General features: G+C 39.8%; 1 protein-coding gene across 1 annotated transcript in view; it reads left to right on the forward strand.

Annotated features, from left to right (window-relative positions):
- CYP20A1 (cytochrome P450 family 20 subfamily A member 1) overlaps positions 1-15,497 on the forward strand; it is a 33,187-nt gene that overhangs the window by 3,411 nt on the left and 14,279 nt on the right. The window contains exons 4-8 of the mRNA XM_081341243.1: positions 7,152-7,297; positions 10,209-10,376; positions 11,414-11,492; positions 11,980-12,095; positions 14,855-14,909. Of these exons, the coding sequence (XP_081197369.1) occupies positions 7,152-7,297; positions 10,209-10,376; positions 11,414-11,492; positions 11,980-12,095; positions 14,855-14,909 (564 nt within the window). The remainder of the gene's footprint in view (positions 1-7,151; positions 7,298-10,208; positions 10,377-11,413; positions 11,493-11,979; positions 12,096-14,854; positions 14,910-15,497) is intronic.

Raw genomic sequence — 15,497 nt, forward strand, 5'->3', positions numbered from 1 at the left:
AACTTGAATTGGCAAAGCAACATTCCCATGAACTCTAGATGATGGAAGTAACTAAATTCATCTAAAATATTTCAATTTCAAAATGTCAGGAGTAGAAGCAATGTTAACAAGCTATTGCCAAGTGTGGTAGAGCTAAATTTGTAAATAAAATGGTTCTTTTGAAGACATTTTTTGTTGAACTACAACAAAGTTGTTCACATTTGTAAATAGTGAAATACTGGTTTCTGCACTGCTTTTCAGTTAATAACTTAAAAAAATTCCTCTTACAAATTATTGTGGGACATCAATCCAGTTCAGTCAATGTAAGTGCCATAAAATGCTACTGACACCTGATGGCAAGGATCATTTTAGAGAATTGTCCAGGTGAATAAAACCTGAATGATGTTGCTGTTCTTCTGAATATGTCATTTGAACAGTTTTGAAAATGTAATGGGCATAATAAGGGTTTATGGCATACAGCCTAATCCTAAATTTTATCACATTATTATGACAAAATCCTACAGTCACATTATTAATTATAGGTAGTCCCTGACGTATGACCACAAATGAGTCCAAAATTTATATTGCTAAGTACGTTTTGCCCCTTTCTATGAGCTTTTTCTGCCAATAGTTAGCCAGTTATTGCAGTTGTTAAGTGAATCATGTGGTTCTTAAGCGAATCTGGCTTCCCCAATTGAGTTTGCTTGTTGTAAGCCAGCTGGGAAGGTTACAAATGGTAATCACATGACCCTGGGACAGTGTAGCTGTCATAAATACACCCTGAATTTTGATCACAGAACCGTGTGACAATACACCACAATTGAGCCCAAATTTATTTTGCTAAGTGAGAAATTTGTTGTGAGTTTTGCCCCATTTTACAGCTTTTCTTACCACATTTGTTAAGTGAATCACTGTGGTTGTTAAATTAGTAACACAGTTAAGTGTGATGACTTCCCCAACGTTTCCTCAGATACCTCTCTAGATGTCAGCTGGGGTGGGTTGAGTGGAGGATGAACCGGTTCCCAGTAGTCAGGAGCTGAATTGATTGATGGCTCTGAGCAGCTGGCTGTGAGGGATTTGGCTGAGGCTCCAGGTGGGGAAAGCATGCAGTTGCAGCCAGTCAGGGAGGAGGAGGAAGAGGAGGAGGAGGAGGAGGAGGAACTGCTTTCTACACATGATCCAAGAACACGTACGGCAGAGGTGTCAAAAGCAGGAAACCGCGCCCACCCCATTGCCAGCAATGGAGAAAAAGCTCCGATACGTTGTGCGACATCACGAGTTTGACATGTCTGACGTAGGGCAAAAAAAAGGCAGGAGCAGAGAAGGTCACCCAGACTACTTGTGAGGAGAAAGCCTCGCCCTTCTTGATGGGCTGCACTGGAAGCTGGCTATTTAACACAGTGGACAGATGGAGGTAATGCTGGGAACAACATTTTTGTTTCCTAGCTGTGTGGTTTCTGGTCATTGTGATTCCTGCCTCCCTTTGGATTAACACTGTGCCTTGATTTGGATCGTGCCTTGGAAACCCTGGACTTTTCTTGCCTTTTGAATTCTCTTGTATTGTGGATTTAAGTTTGCCTGGTAGATTTATTTTGATTCAGAAACTTTTAAGTGCCTTATAGACACTTCGGCCATTGCTCTGTGGACTAGCATTGGTTTGACTGGACTTAATTTGGACAGTTCTGAGTTTTGGTGAAGGGAATTGCTGGGGAATATTAATAAACTTACTAAACCAGTTACATGTGTGTGTGAGTGAGCAGGACAGCACATTAAGTGAATCTGACTTTGCTTGTCAAAAGGTCACAAAAGGTAATCACATGTCCCCGGGACACTACAACTGTCATAAATATGAACCAGTTGTCAAGCATCTGAATGTAAATCACAAGGCCATGGGGATGCTGCAATGGTCATAAGTGTGAAAAATGGTCATAGTCACTTTGGTGCCGTTGTAACTTTGAATGATCACTAAATGAACTGTTGTAAGTTGAGGACTACCTGTACTGCAATGGATGTTAAGTATGAAAACCAGTCTTGTCACTTTTTTCAGTACTGTTGTAACTTTGACCAGTCACTAAATGAATGATCATAAGTCAAGGACTACCTGTATTTCAATCAATATGCTTGCTTCCCCCCCTTCTGCTGCCTGTAATAGGCTAAATATGGTTGCCATATAACTAACTATGTGTGTAGAAGGAATTTCTTCATACAGTTCTTTTATAATGGGGTTTAAATGCAATCTTATGAAAGCACACTTTGTTTATTAAGGTACCAGAGGCAGCAGAGGTGAACTAAAATGGGGTAGAGATGCAACCCCTGTAGTGTTACGGAAATTACAGTGTACATGTAATTAGATGCAGCTGCAGAGTATGTGATTGGCTATAATAGCACACTGCTAGGTTAGGGAGGCAAAAGAAAGTTTGAGGTAATAAAAATGTTGCCTTTGAGGACACAAAGGCAGCATTTCATAGATATTTTTTTCTAAAGAGCTACTTCTATGGGTTTATTTTATGCCTTGCTTCCCAGAGCCTTCCGTCGCCTCTTAGTATCTTCTCTTAGCTCTGTCAATATTTTTGGGGCTTTTTAGTGTTTTATGGCTGTGCTGACAGTTTAACACTGAGAAAGAGTATTTGGGGAGCAAGTAATGTACTTGACTTGCCTAAGATCTTACTTTTGCATCCTATTTTCCCCACAACGGCAATCCTGTGAGGTGAGTTGGACGGAGTAAATTCCTGGTGACTCTTACAAATTAAAGCTCTCCCAGCTGCCCCTTCACTCACTTGGCAGGATATGAAAGTTTGAGAGTTAGCAGCCCTATAGCTTTTTGCAGCTTAGCAGAGGTGTTAATCTAAACACATAGCAGTTAAACTTCTCATGATGCTTTTCAACAGATTCTTGCCTTTAACAAAGGAATGTGACATTTAACAAGTCTGTTCTTTCCTTTATAAGCAAATACAGCTTAGACATTTTCTTGGGCAAGCCTGTTCCTTAAAGCTGTTGCACATATTTTTAATTAGCAGTTCTTAAAAACATTTCATAGAGTACAGGTATTAGAGGCTTAGGTGAAGCATTATGTGAGCAGGGAGGGGTGTTTTTTTTCCAGACAAGCATTGAGAATGTGTGAGTGCTTCCTTTTTACCGTCCACCCATCTAGTAGATTTGTTTGGAGAGATGATGTGCAGGTCCCCTCTGAAATTGGAACTCCTCTCCTCCCCTCTCTCATGCTCCAGAGACTTTTTGTTGCATTTCTTCTCTCACCTCTTTGATGGATTGTGAAGAACGCATCACAGAATTTGTTTCCATTTCTCTGTAACTTGGGAACAACGGAACATTAAAGTTGACCTATCCTTTGGCCAGAAAATGTTGGCTGCTAAGCAGTTTTGCAGAGTTCAAGAAGCAAAAGATACAGGTAGCTATCTCGAAGGAGCTTGCAGTCTGGGAAAACATGAAGAAATGAGATAGAAAGGCAAATTGAAAACAGATGTTCTCTTGTCTTCTCAGTTTCCATCAGCATGGGAGCTTGCAGCAATATGGATGCCCAAGACTAATGGCTCTGTAATAGAATTTTGAATAAGAAGGAAGTTTTCAGATAATTATCTTGAAAAAGGGTACCTATCATAAGGTTTTCCTCTCTGTACAAGTAGGTCTGCATGTGGTTATTTCATCTCTCAAAACATTTTTTAATTTTTTAATTTTAATCCCATTTATATCCTGCCCTTCTCCGAAGACTCAGGGCGGCTTACAATCTAAAGCACAATGTGCTTAGCAATCATGCTGTTTTGTTTCTTTCTAAAACTACATTGATTGGAGGATAATTGAATTGGAAAGAGAAAGAAATTCTTCCCCGTCCACAAGAGCTGCAGGAGAGAAACCAGTTCTGGCACTTTGGTCTTGCCCTGTCCTTGGTCTCATTAAAATGCAAATAAATTTATAACTTTTTTTGAAATGAGTTCTTCTGGAATTTTGTTGTTGTTGTTATTCCATCTCTCACTGTTAACATAAACCTACCATTAAAATTATAGACTGAACATTTCTTTGTCAGTGGACAAATGTACAAAATCAGCAGGGGATCAAATACTTTCCCCCCTCCCTCACTGTATGTTTTTTAAAGTACTTTTGTTGATAGCTGGTTTACCACTGTGCTGTTGTGGCTTTTCAATGGCCTCTCTTTACTGATGCAGATGAAAGTCCTCAATTGTACTTCTGCTACTTGTAAATTGGACAAAGATGAAAGTCTCTTAAGCGGTAGAAATAAGAGAAAGCACAAGTTGTTTGAGTAGTTTCGAACTGATTTCAGCCTCTAGAGATTGCAGCATGTGCTCTGCAGGATATTTTTCCTGGATTTTGTGTGATTTTTTTAGGTTCATATTGCTCCTGACATGTTTGCCTTCTATTGCCAATGCTTGCCAAGCTCCCTTGTTTAATGCACACTTTAATTTTGCACCATGCTGCTTTTGTTATGCTTGGCTTGGGAGTGGGTGGAAGTCAACAGCACCTCGAGGATAGAGGGTTCCCCCCCTTTTTTCCTTTGAGTCACACATTTAAAGGGTACTTGAGCATTTACACAACAGCCAAGAAGGGAGAATAAAATAGCTCTACAGTGCAGTTCTACATATTTATATTAAGATGTAAATCATACAGAATCCAGTACAGGTTTCTACTGCTACTGTTACTTACTGAATAAATTGGATATCTAGCTCATGTTATAGAAGCAGGGACATATTATTTTTCTAATGGAATGCATCTATTTTATTAATTTGCTGGATTTATACCCTACCTTTCCTAATGGAGCTCAGCTTACATGAAAATCTCTTCTCATTTTGTTGCCATATTAACTCAAAATCACCCAGTAAGCTCCAATGCTTGAGGGTGGACTTGAACCCAAGTCTTCCTTGAGTTCATCTTCTAGTTTAGTACTTTGACTACTATCTCTTACTTACACTTGTGCTTCAGTAGACAGTTTTTGTCAGTCCTGCTCATCAAGAGCTCTGTCATATGGCCTTGGTTTTGTCCCTCTCTTCCAAAGATATTCAGAGGGGGAAAATGGCAAGATTATGATTGCAAGGTATTCTGTTGAATAGAGATTATGTTGAGTAATAATGGTGGATGGTAGACCAGAATATTTGATAAGGCAGAGCTGGGTCACACAGTGACGCAGTAACACTTTGTTGTAATTTAGTGTAACATAATTTGTTCTCTGTTAAAATAAGAATGTTTTTACATTCATTTGGATTAGCACCACACACCCCGTAATTAATGCAGTATGAAACTAGAGCATTTCTGCCAAGTATATACAGTGTGATTGCACATACATTTTGAAATAGCTTGTATGCAACCATTGTTGAAGCAGTGTTCCAAGCTGTGAGTCTCCTCCAGTGTCAATGAGACACACAGGGTTAGCCTCTGTGGGAAGTCAGCTCCCCAGAGAAGGAAATATTAAAAGGGCAGAAAAATATATTTCCTAAAAAGATATTGAAGAACCAGGAAAGCATTTCTTAATAGTCCCAGGTCTCCTTCCCCCAAGCAGAAAACCAGTTCTATAGACATGCAAATATAAACCATCAGGAAGGTTGGAACTGGAAGCTTAGGAAAAAAATTGGGTATCTAGCTCATCTAAAATCTAAAATCTACATACCCCAACCCCAGGAAAGCAGGATATGACCTTTGGACATACTAAGATTGACCCACAACCATCAAGAATACCAGAAAGCACACCCAGACTCAGGTCAGAATATGTCACACAGGAAATCCAAAGCCTGAAACAGGAAATAACTCCAAACAAATGCTCCAGGGGGTATAAAAACCCACTTCCTACATGTGCTCAGTCCTTTTTCTGTCTGGCTCTCCTCTGCAATAAACTGTAACCTTCTTCCTAAAGCAGTCACCATGTTGTTTATCCCCCGCTTGGACTAAACCATGATGAAGATTTTTCTTCCTATTCCTCATAGCTGAAGTATTGTCAGTCCTTCTGGTAAACCAGACAGGAAACACAACTAGGTGAGCTGAATCTACTTTATTGTAAGGCTACACGTTAACAGAATCTTGCAAATCTGATGGTACAAACTTCTTGCTGCCACTTTTAGCTGTCTGATCAATTAAGGTGATCCTTCCAAAGTTACTTCTGACTGTTAAGCGACTGCCTGCAAGGTCTTCCCTCTCTTGTCTGATTGTTTCCTAGGCAGCATCTCTTTCATTCCTTCCTTCATTCCCCCACGGTCATCTACACATTCCATTACAGATATTTCCACCTAGGTTTGTAATGTAATCTTTTCTTTAAGAGATGATATAGGACTGAAACTTAAGGCCTGCATCTGTGGCCTTTTGATACATCCACTGCTGTTTTGCGACCTCAGTGATCCTCATAAGAGAGGTTTACCTGTGGTTAAACTTGTCTACCACTGCTTCTCGTGAGAGACATATTGTCACCGGCATTATAAACTAGTAGCATTTTTGCAAATTGGCTTGGACAACAGATGGTTGAGAATCTCTGAGCATCTGATTGTACTGGGCAAAGGATATTGCCAGCAGGCAAAGTGAGCTGCATAATCGCTATAACCTGGAGCTGGTCCAGTTGGCATGAAGCACTGGTTGGGCTTCTGCTTTGTTCAATATGGATGAAAAACATACTTTAAGGAGGACTCCCTTAGTGATCTGGTAAAAGTTACATTATGTCCTTGAAGCGAGGGATAGGGTTATTAAAATAAAAATGAACATCTGCGGGTCTTACCAAGTTCTTACTGATTCTTACAGGAGAAGCTGGTTCTAAATTGCTTGAGGCTTTCTTGAGTGCCTGGTGAGATCACTTTCTTACTCTGAAGACACAAATTGTACTTCTTCCTTTCTTCTGCAGAAGGATTAGAAGAAGATGTAAGCATGTGTGACTATTGACAAAAATGGTTATTGGAGATTTTGGCAATACAGACATTCCGTAACAAAGAAATGGGAATACAGTTCTGCATCATCTTGAAGAAAAATCAGTAATTTAGGTACCAATACTTAGCACCAATCTGATGTAACTAACTGCAAGCCTCTGAACTAATTTGACAGATTTACAGCAGTCTTTCCTAACCTCCTCCTTTCCAGCATAAGCAGTGGTTGTGAACAATGGGAACCAAAGTGAGGGAACTTCTTTAGAGCATTATAGTGATTGATTGCATTTTCACTCTCTCTTTCAGCGGACCCCTTTGAAACGATGTTAAAGTCCTTGTTGCAGTATCAGTCTGGCCTGGGTGGAGACATGGCTGAGAGCTGCTTGAGGAAAAAACTGTATGAAAATGGTGTCACCAAGCTGCTGCCGAGCAATTTTCCTGTCATTCAGAAGGTAAATAGCTTCCTCTGAGGGCAGAATTTTGCTCAGAAGTATGGGAAGGTCTTCTTTCTAGGAAGATAAATGATTCAGAATAATTTCCTTAAAAGGCCGCGATGCATGGAGAAGAATCAGATGTTTTGCGGTTTTTGAAAGTTGCTTCTCTTGTGTAAAATACTTTGGCCACCTAATGAGAAGGAAGGACTTGTGGAGAAGAGCCTAATGCTGGGAAAAGTTGAGGGCAAGAGAAGAAAGGGACGACAGAGAATGAGGTGCCTGGATGGAGTCACTGAAGCAGTAGGCCTGAGCCTAAATGGACTCCAGAAGATGGTAGAGGACAGGAAGGCCTGGAGGAACGTTGTCCATGGGGTCGCGATGGGTCGGATACAACTTTGCAACTAACAACAATCTCTTGTGTAAGCAAGCAGTCAACTTTCTCAGAAGTGACTCTCCAGTATTAAAAATATCTTGTCTGGTGCATTTTCATTTTATATTTTTTCTGTGTATTCTAGACAAGTTAAATTAAAACTCAAATGAACAGGCCTGCTACTGTTTTACACTCCCCTCCCACTCCCACTCTGTCACATAGTGGATTTTAGCAGAGCTTATATTTTCCAAACTAAAAACCATTGGCTTTTTATCTTTATTTTTATGTCATATTGATTATGCTATAATTTCTTTGTTGTCAGTCATCCAGAGATGCTGAGAGTCAGTCGGCATATGCATTTAGTATTATGGTCAAACAGACAATCAACAGGTGTTTAGATTGGATTTAGCATTTTTATTCACTTATCAAATCCTTCCCAAGGACCTGGGAAAGGCAGATATTTGATGGTGTTAAAGATGTCATTGGGATGTAAACTGTTCCAAGTAAAGATGCCTTTTGCAGATGTGGTAGTATTCTCAGTGCCAATGGTTTTCAAGTATGCTTGAGATGTTTAGGGATTGCACCCAAGGCACCATTCCTATTCATATTAAACATGTTTTAAACATGATCAGGATTGCACAGGCAAAAAGAGAGTGCTGTTGAAAAATTGGATTTGCCTCATTTTCCCCGCACAAACTGATAGTGAGACGTTGTACCAAGTACTTTGAAAACCTTCACAGTCTGTCACTTTTAATTCTTAAAAATAAATAGTATATCTGGACCTGTTCCAGTTGGATTTCATATCGGAGCATGGTACAGAGCAGTACAGATTACTCTTGTCATGACCCTTGGCAGAGCAGAAATGGAGATGTGTATTGATTGCTTAGTGGCTTCTTATACTATTGACCATAGTATCTTTCTGGACTGGCTATGGGGGTTAGGAGTGGAAGGCACTGTGTTGAAATGATTCACCTTCTTCCTAAGTGGTTGGTTTCAGTCAATGTTGCTAGGCAGAGACAAGTTGCATCCACAGGCTCTCATTGGTGGGGTACCACAGGGCCTGATGCTCTTCCCTGCCCTGTTTAATATCTACTTGAAACACTTGGGTGATGTCATCCATCAGTTTGGGGCTCAGTGTCATCCCTATACTGAGGTTACTCAACTTTATATCTCAAGGTTGGGCTGTGTAGGCAAAGCTGTTGATAAACTGACCCAGTGTCTAAAGACTGTTTGGTGCAGAGGGCATGGAAAAGATTTCAACTCAATCCTGACAAAACTGAGTGGGTATGGCTGTTTAGCCCCTTGGGATCTGGGACATTTTCATCACTGTCCTTATGGGGAAAATACTTCCTCATTCTAGACTAGTGCACAATTTGGGGGGGGGGGGCGGTCCCTTCTGGACTTGTAGCTATTGCTGAAAGAGCAGGTGGCAGCTGTGAGCAGGAAGGCCTTGGCACACTTCATCTCCCAGTTGCTTCTTTCCTTGACTGAAGGCTGTTTAGACAGTTACTCATATACTGGTCATGTTACGATTGGATTATTGCAATGTACTCTACACAGGGCTACTCTTGAAGATTATCTGGAAATTACATCTGGTATAAAATGCAGCAATGTGAACAGTAATTGCCGAATGTCACCACTGCTACTTGAGCTGCATTATTATTGTTTATGGCACCAATTCTAGATGTCTGAGGGACCATCCATCTCCTTTTCTGCCTGGTTGGTACATTCTGATAAAGTGGATATGCTCCATGTCTCTTAAATGTTGTTTTATGGGACTGAGTAATCACGTCTTCTCTGTCATAGATCACATCTTCTGGAACAGCATCCCCACAGAGATATGTACAATGCCTCCTCTCCTGGGCTTCCTAAAAGACTTGGCTTTGTTCCCAGGCTTGTGGATGATGTAGTTGTGGGGCCCCTGATTTGAATTGTTATTGTTTGATCGTTTTAGTCCAGTTTGCCTGCAGGGTTGTATGTTTTTACCTGCTTTTATTGTTTTGTATTGTATTTGTAAACCATCAAGAGTCTATGGGAGTGGGTGGTAATAATATATTTAAATAAATAAATAACAGTAACAATCTATTACTTGCCCAGCCCTAGTCCCAATCAAGTCAGTTTTATTCATGACATGTGGGTCACCAAAGTCACATTTATAAGTTGTGGTATCACAGAGATTCAGAAGCTCTGCAACTGGCATTTCCACTTACTTTTCTTGGAGGAAGCATCTCCATGCCCCTTGCTTTTTTGGTCATACAGATCAAACATCCAGCTATGTCCAGTAAAATTACTAGAGGTCTGTGATTGCACAGGTGCTCTCAGCATGCCTTAAGAATCATTGCACCTTTCCCAAAGCACCACTAGATAGGAGACATTATAACAATAGCTCAATGCTAATCGGGCATTATGAGTTACGATGGATTTGATCAGAATGGTTTAAAAGGCATTGACCTGCTTTTCTATTCAACAGGCCATGTAACAATATTTAATTTTTGCTTTTCAGTTTCATGGGAATATGTAAGGATAAAAAGATTAACACATGTATTTCTTTTGTTCAAGCTGTCAGAAGAATTGCTAACAAAATGGCTAACCTTCCCTGAGTCTCAGCATGTGCCCCTCAGTCAACATATGTTAGGCTTTGCAATGAAGGCTGTTACACAGACTGCTATGGGCAGCAGGTTTGAAGATGATCAGGAAGTCATCCGATTTCGTAGGAACCATGATGTGGTAAGTCTCCAGAAAGAAGAGACAGGAATATTCTCTTCAGTTCCATTTTCTACCACAGGGAGACAAATCACATAGCTATATATAGAAAGGCATTGGCTCAAAGACATACCTTTGCTAATTTCCTTCAGTTATTGAATAAGTAGGTAACACTGCTTGGCTGACTTTGGCTGATCTTGAAAAATCTAAGCTAAATTGGACCTTGGATGGAAACCGCAAGGCTGCAGACCAGGCTGAGAAATTTTAAAAAATGAAAACGCACTTCTATATTGTTGCCAAGAAAGCGACATGGAATGTACATGTGGTCACCAGATGCTAAGTTCTCCTTAAGGGAAATTTAGATTTCAGTTCTTAAAATAGGCTTAGATAGCCTGACTTGTGGGGCATTGCATACCTTGCTTGAAGTGGAATATCTGCATTAAGAATTTTTAAATAAGGATCCTTACTCCCCTGAGCCGAGAGATATTTTCTTAAAATCTGATTGCATAGAGCAAACCAAGTGCAGATTTAAGTGCAAGTAAAAACAAAAACAAGCCTTTATCGAAAATTAAAATGGTAGGCAATGTGCAATTTCACCGTCTTCTTTCTGAATCAGCCTGCTCTATACCAATATTATTTTAAGTTTCATCTCAGACTTTAAATGAAATATCTACAATAGTTATAATTAATATATTGAATTGTCCTATAGTATTTATCCATATATTGCCTATAAATTGGAATAAGTACTGTACTACTTCATGTGTGAGGAAGTCCCTCTGTTTTTGCAATTAACAGAATAGACAGCCTATGAACCCATCCTAATGAGATAGTGCAAACTAAGGTACCAACTCAGGTGTAACCTTTCACTAATACAGATAGCCCTCGACTTATGATCACAATTGAGCCCAACATTTCTGTTGTTAAGCGAGACAATCATTACTCACTTCCCTTTTAGCACCAGCCTTGCCTTAGTACAGAAACCATGTTTAATATTCTGGTAAGACTGAAATAAATACTTATAATAAATTAAGAAAGATGATTATTATTTATTTCTATTTCAGATCTGGGCAGAAATTGGAAAGGGTTTCTTAGATGGTTCACTTGATAAAAGCATGACCAGAAAAAAACAGTATGAAGATGGTGAGTTCTGTTTTCTATTTGACACACATATCTGGCAAGGTGATCTAATTGAACATTTCTGCATAGCATTGTTTTACTGAATGTTTCAGAAATGCTACTGTTTTGTTTAGCATGTATGCTAGATAACTATTTTTCCAAATGCAGTATAGAGTATTAAATCAATCTCATGTGCCCCCCTTTCAACACTCTGCAATACCTGTTTGCTTGCCATTTAGAGATTGTATACATTTTCTGTAATTGCTGGAGGCTGACAGATGAAATTTTGTTTCTCCATTCATACTTGCACATACAGACAGACACATATCTGTGAAACCAATGAATAGGATTATAATGAAAATAAATGCATTTCACATCATTGCATTTCATCCATCACAAGGGAAACAGCATTCAGAAGCCAAAGACCAGCTGCCTGACATGATATGATATGTTTCTAGGACACCCCACTGTGCTAGCTAGGAAATGACCTCATTATTCTTTGTGCTTAAAGCCCTGATGGAAATGGAGCTCGTCTTGAAGAAAGTCATAAAAGAACGACAAGGAAAGAGCTTCAGCCGACACATCTTCATAGATTCTTTACTACAGGGGAATCTGAGTGACAAGCAGGTATTGGCATCTTTGGTGTAATTAACTATTAATGGAGTTCCCTCTAGATCAGCTGCTAATTATGTCCTGATAGTGTTTGATTAGTATAATAGCCTCCATTGCATCTCATTTGAGTAGTTTTTTTCCCCTTGCTAGAATGTAATTTGTGTGGCTATTTTGGACCTTTAGGCTTGAAGCCATTTTTAAATAGAGTGAATTTTTATTTTGGACAGGACAAGGCCGTGAAACACACACACACACACACACTCCGTGAGAAAATCTTCATTGGCAGAATAGTTGGATAGGTGATGCGATATCTGGCATATCTGAAATGTTCATCTGGCAGATACACCATGGCAACCGCCTGAATGGTCTTACCAGATAGCATACCAGATACGTGTTGCTTTTATAGAGACTGCATTGCCGTGGTGAAATCTATAGAGATCCACATCACTGTGGTGGTGAAGAGTGAAGCTACTGCCTTTCACACGCATTCTCTGATCTTTGGTATCTAAGGCAAATAGCCTTTCAAATAATGGCCCATTAAATATGGTGGTATTTATGTCTGAGAAATGCATATAATTACAAAATTGTATGTGGAGGTGGAGCATGAGGTGTGAGCCAATGGAAGGAAAGGCTAGAGGTCTCAAATCTTCTCTCTGGGAAGTCCTGAATGTCAATACACCTTGGATCTGCCCTCCTGCTTTGGTATGGCTGTTTAGCTGCTGCTGCTACTTGTTTTTCAGGGAGGTGCCTTTACTCAGTGTCCCTCCTCAACCTCAGTGTATCAGGCAGATGGGGATCCCATAATTTGTGCATTTTATTGTCAGGTAGAAGAAGTTGTGAATTTTATTTTATTTTTATAGCTATTTTCTGGCTCTGGGCTATGGAGGTGTTGGAAGAAAAGTCTTCATTATGGTTTATCCAAGCTGGGAATAAACATGGCAACTGCTTTGGGAAGAAGGTTGTAGTTCAGACATGTCAAACACAAGGCCCGGGGGCCGGATCCGGCCCGCAAAGTGGTTTCATGTGGCCCGCGAAGCCATCCTGGAAACAGTGAGGGAACAGCCCCCACTGTCTTGGCCCTGGCCCAGAGACCCTCCTCCTGCCAGAGACCCTCAGATCTGTCCCACTCCTGCCCAGGCCCCCATAGGCACCCTTGATGCGAACGATGTAGAGCTGGCCACACCCACCCAGTAGGCCATACGCACTCTAGCCACTCCCACCCAGTAGGCCATGCCCACCCTGGCCACGCCCACCCGGCCCCCCGAGGGCAACCACAATGCTGATGTGGCCCTCAATGAAATTGAGTTTGACACCCCTGTTGTAGTTTATTGAAGAGGAAAACCAGACTGGAAGATGGCTGGCAGAAAAAAAAATGAGCTGACCACATGTAGGGAGTAGGTTTTTATACCCTCTGGATCCTTTTGTTTGGAGTTGCTTCCTGTTCCTGTTTGAGGCTACTTCCTGTGTCATGAACTTTTGACCTGAGTCTTCCTTTCTGGTATTCTGATGAGTTAATCCTATTGTGTCCTGTCTTAGACTTTGGGTGGGGTATGTAGATTTCAGGTTTTGTCTTCTTAATGTTCTAGCTCCAACCTTCCTGATGGTTTACATTTGCATGTCTATAGAACTGGTTTTCTACTTGCGGGAAGGAGACCTGGGACTATTAAGAAAACTGGGCATGCTTTCCTGGTTCTTCAATATCTTTTTGGGAAATATATTTTTCTGCCCTTTTTAATATTTCCTTCTCTGGGGAGCTGACTTCCCACAGAGGCATGTGACTAAAGAAATTGGGACCCCTCCTCTGGGAGATCATTTTCATGATATAACAGAATTAGGTTTATTTTAAAAAAAACAAGAGAAAGAAGGCTAAAATATCATTTTAAGTGGTCACATGCAATACAGCAAAGAAAAGTATAAAAACAGAGCGTTGGGAAACCCACTCATAACATCTCAAGCGAATCTCCAAATTCAAAACTACACAGAAAAAGTGAAACTGGTTTATTAATTAGGAAATATAATCATTGAACATTTGAAAAAGGTAAATATAAATCAGAAAGAGTATATGATCAGGCACCATAAAGCTCCATGCATTCCAAAATAAAAATAATCCTATGCAACATTTCCAGTTACCTAAGTTGCAAACTGATGACTACAACAAAGTTTCCTATTTCTCCCTTAGTGCTTCCAAATTCTATTAGATTCTCCGCTTTAATCAGAAGCTCATGCGCTTTAGCTCCTTTTGTAGCCCTGGTAGCTTGCTTCTCTCCAGGAATTTTTAAAAGATCAAATATTTTTTCTGCAGAAAGTGGGGGTGGAGGGAGCCAGGAAAACTCCTTTTGCTAAGCATATTTATGCTGGTCTATAGCCATAATAAAGATTTGATTGATTGGTCTTTTTGCTATGTGCGGCCTTCCTAAGAAGGATTTTGCTTGACACAGAGAGTATGTTTTGATTTGAACAATCTTCATGACATGCAACTGACAGTCTGGAGTTCTCTGAAGGCCAGTGGACTTCATAAAAGGAGGCTTCTAAATGTACATGGAACTGACAGCCTTTCCCATGCATATTTTTTCTCAGCTAGAAGAAGATGTATTGTTGACAATCATTTTCTTTCTTTTTGAAGCTATTTCTTCTGTAGCTACAATTAATTTGGAATTCATTTCACATATATCTGCTTTGACATATGTGAACTGTTTGATTAAATTTTCAATATTAGGTTTAGCAGTAACTCTCACTGTCTTTTTTTCCTCCATGAAACTCTCTTCACTTTCTAGATTTTGGAGGACACCATGATCTTTTCTCTGGCAGGATCCATAATCACTGCAAAATGTAAGTATATAAAGCAGCATTTAAGACTGTGCAAATCATCTGTGGAGGGAGGAGACCTATGAAAATGTTGTCACAGTGCTTATTGTTCCATAATACTATAGATAATTTGATTTAGTTTGTGTGCTGCTTTGAGAGGCTCCAGGCCTTTATAAATATTCACAGTTTTTCTTTCTTGGACATGAAAAGTTAAAATAGGGCAGGTGGAGGGAACTAGGGCTTATGCCTGAAATAGCAAAATAAATGATAAATAACTTGACAATTTTTAATTCCAATTTTTCATCATGTAGAGTAAAGAAAATGGTAACAAAAGCCTTGGCAAATTGGGATTGGGAGAAGCAAAATCCCAATATCCCTGGATTAACCAAAAATTTCAGGATATAGGAAGAAAAGGTCTTTATTTCCTTTTGCTTGGCCATGAGATATGCTTGTCTGAATTCTTTGTTGTTGTTTTTTAAACCAATACCAACCAGAGACAGATCTGAAAATAGCATTACATGGTTTCCCTCAAACTTTAAGGCAATTGCCTTCCTGGCTGATTGTGATAAACTTTGAAATAATTCCACAACCTTTTTTTTAAAAAAAGAGATT

This window comes from Vipera berus (assembly GCF_964194415.1).
Source record: "Vipera berus genome assembly, chromosome: 1".
NCBI lineage: Eukaryota > Metazoa > Chordata > Lepidosauria > Squamata > Viperidae > Vipera > Vipera berus.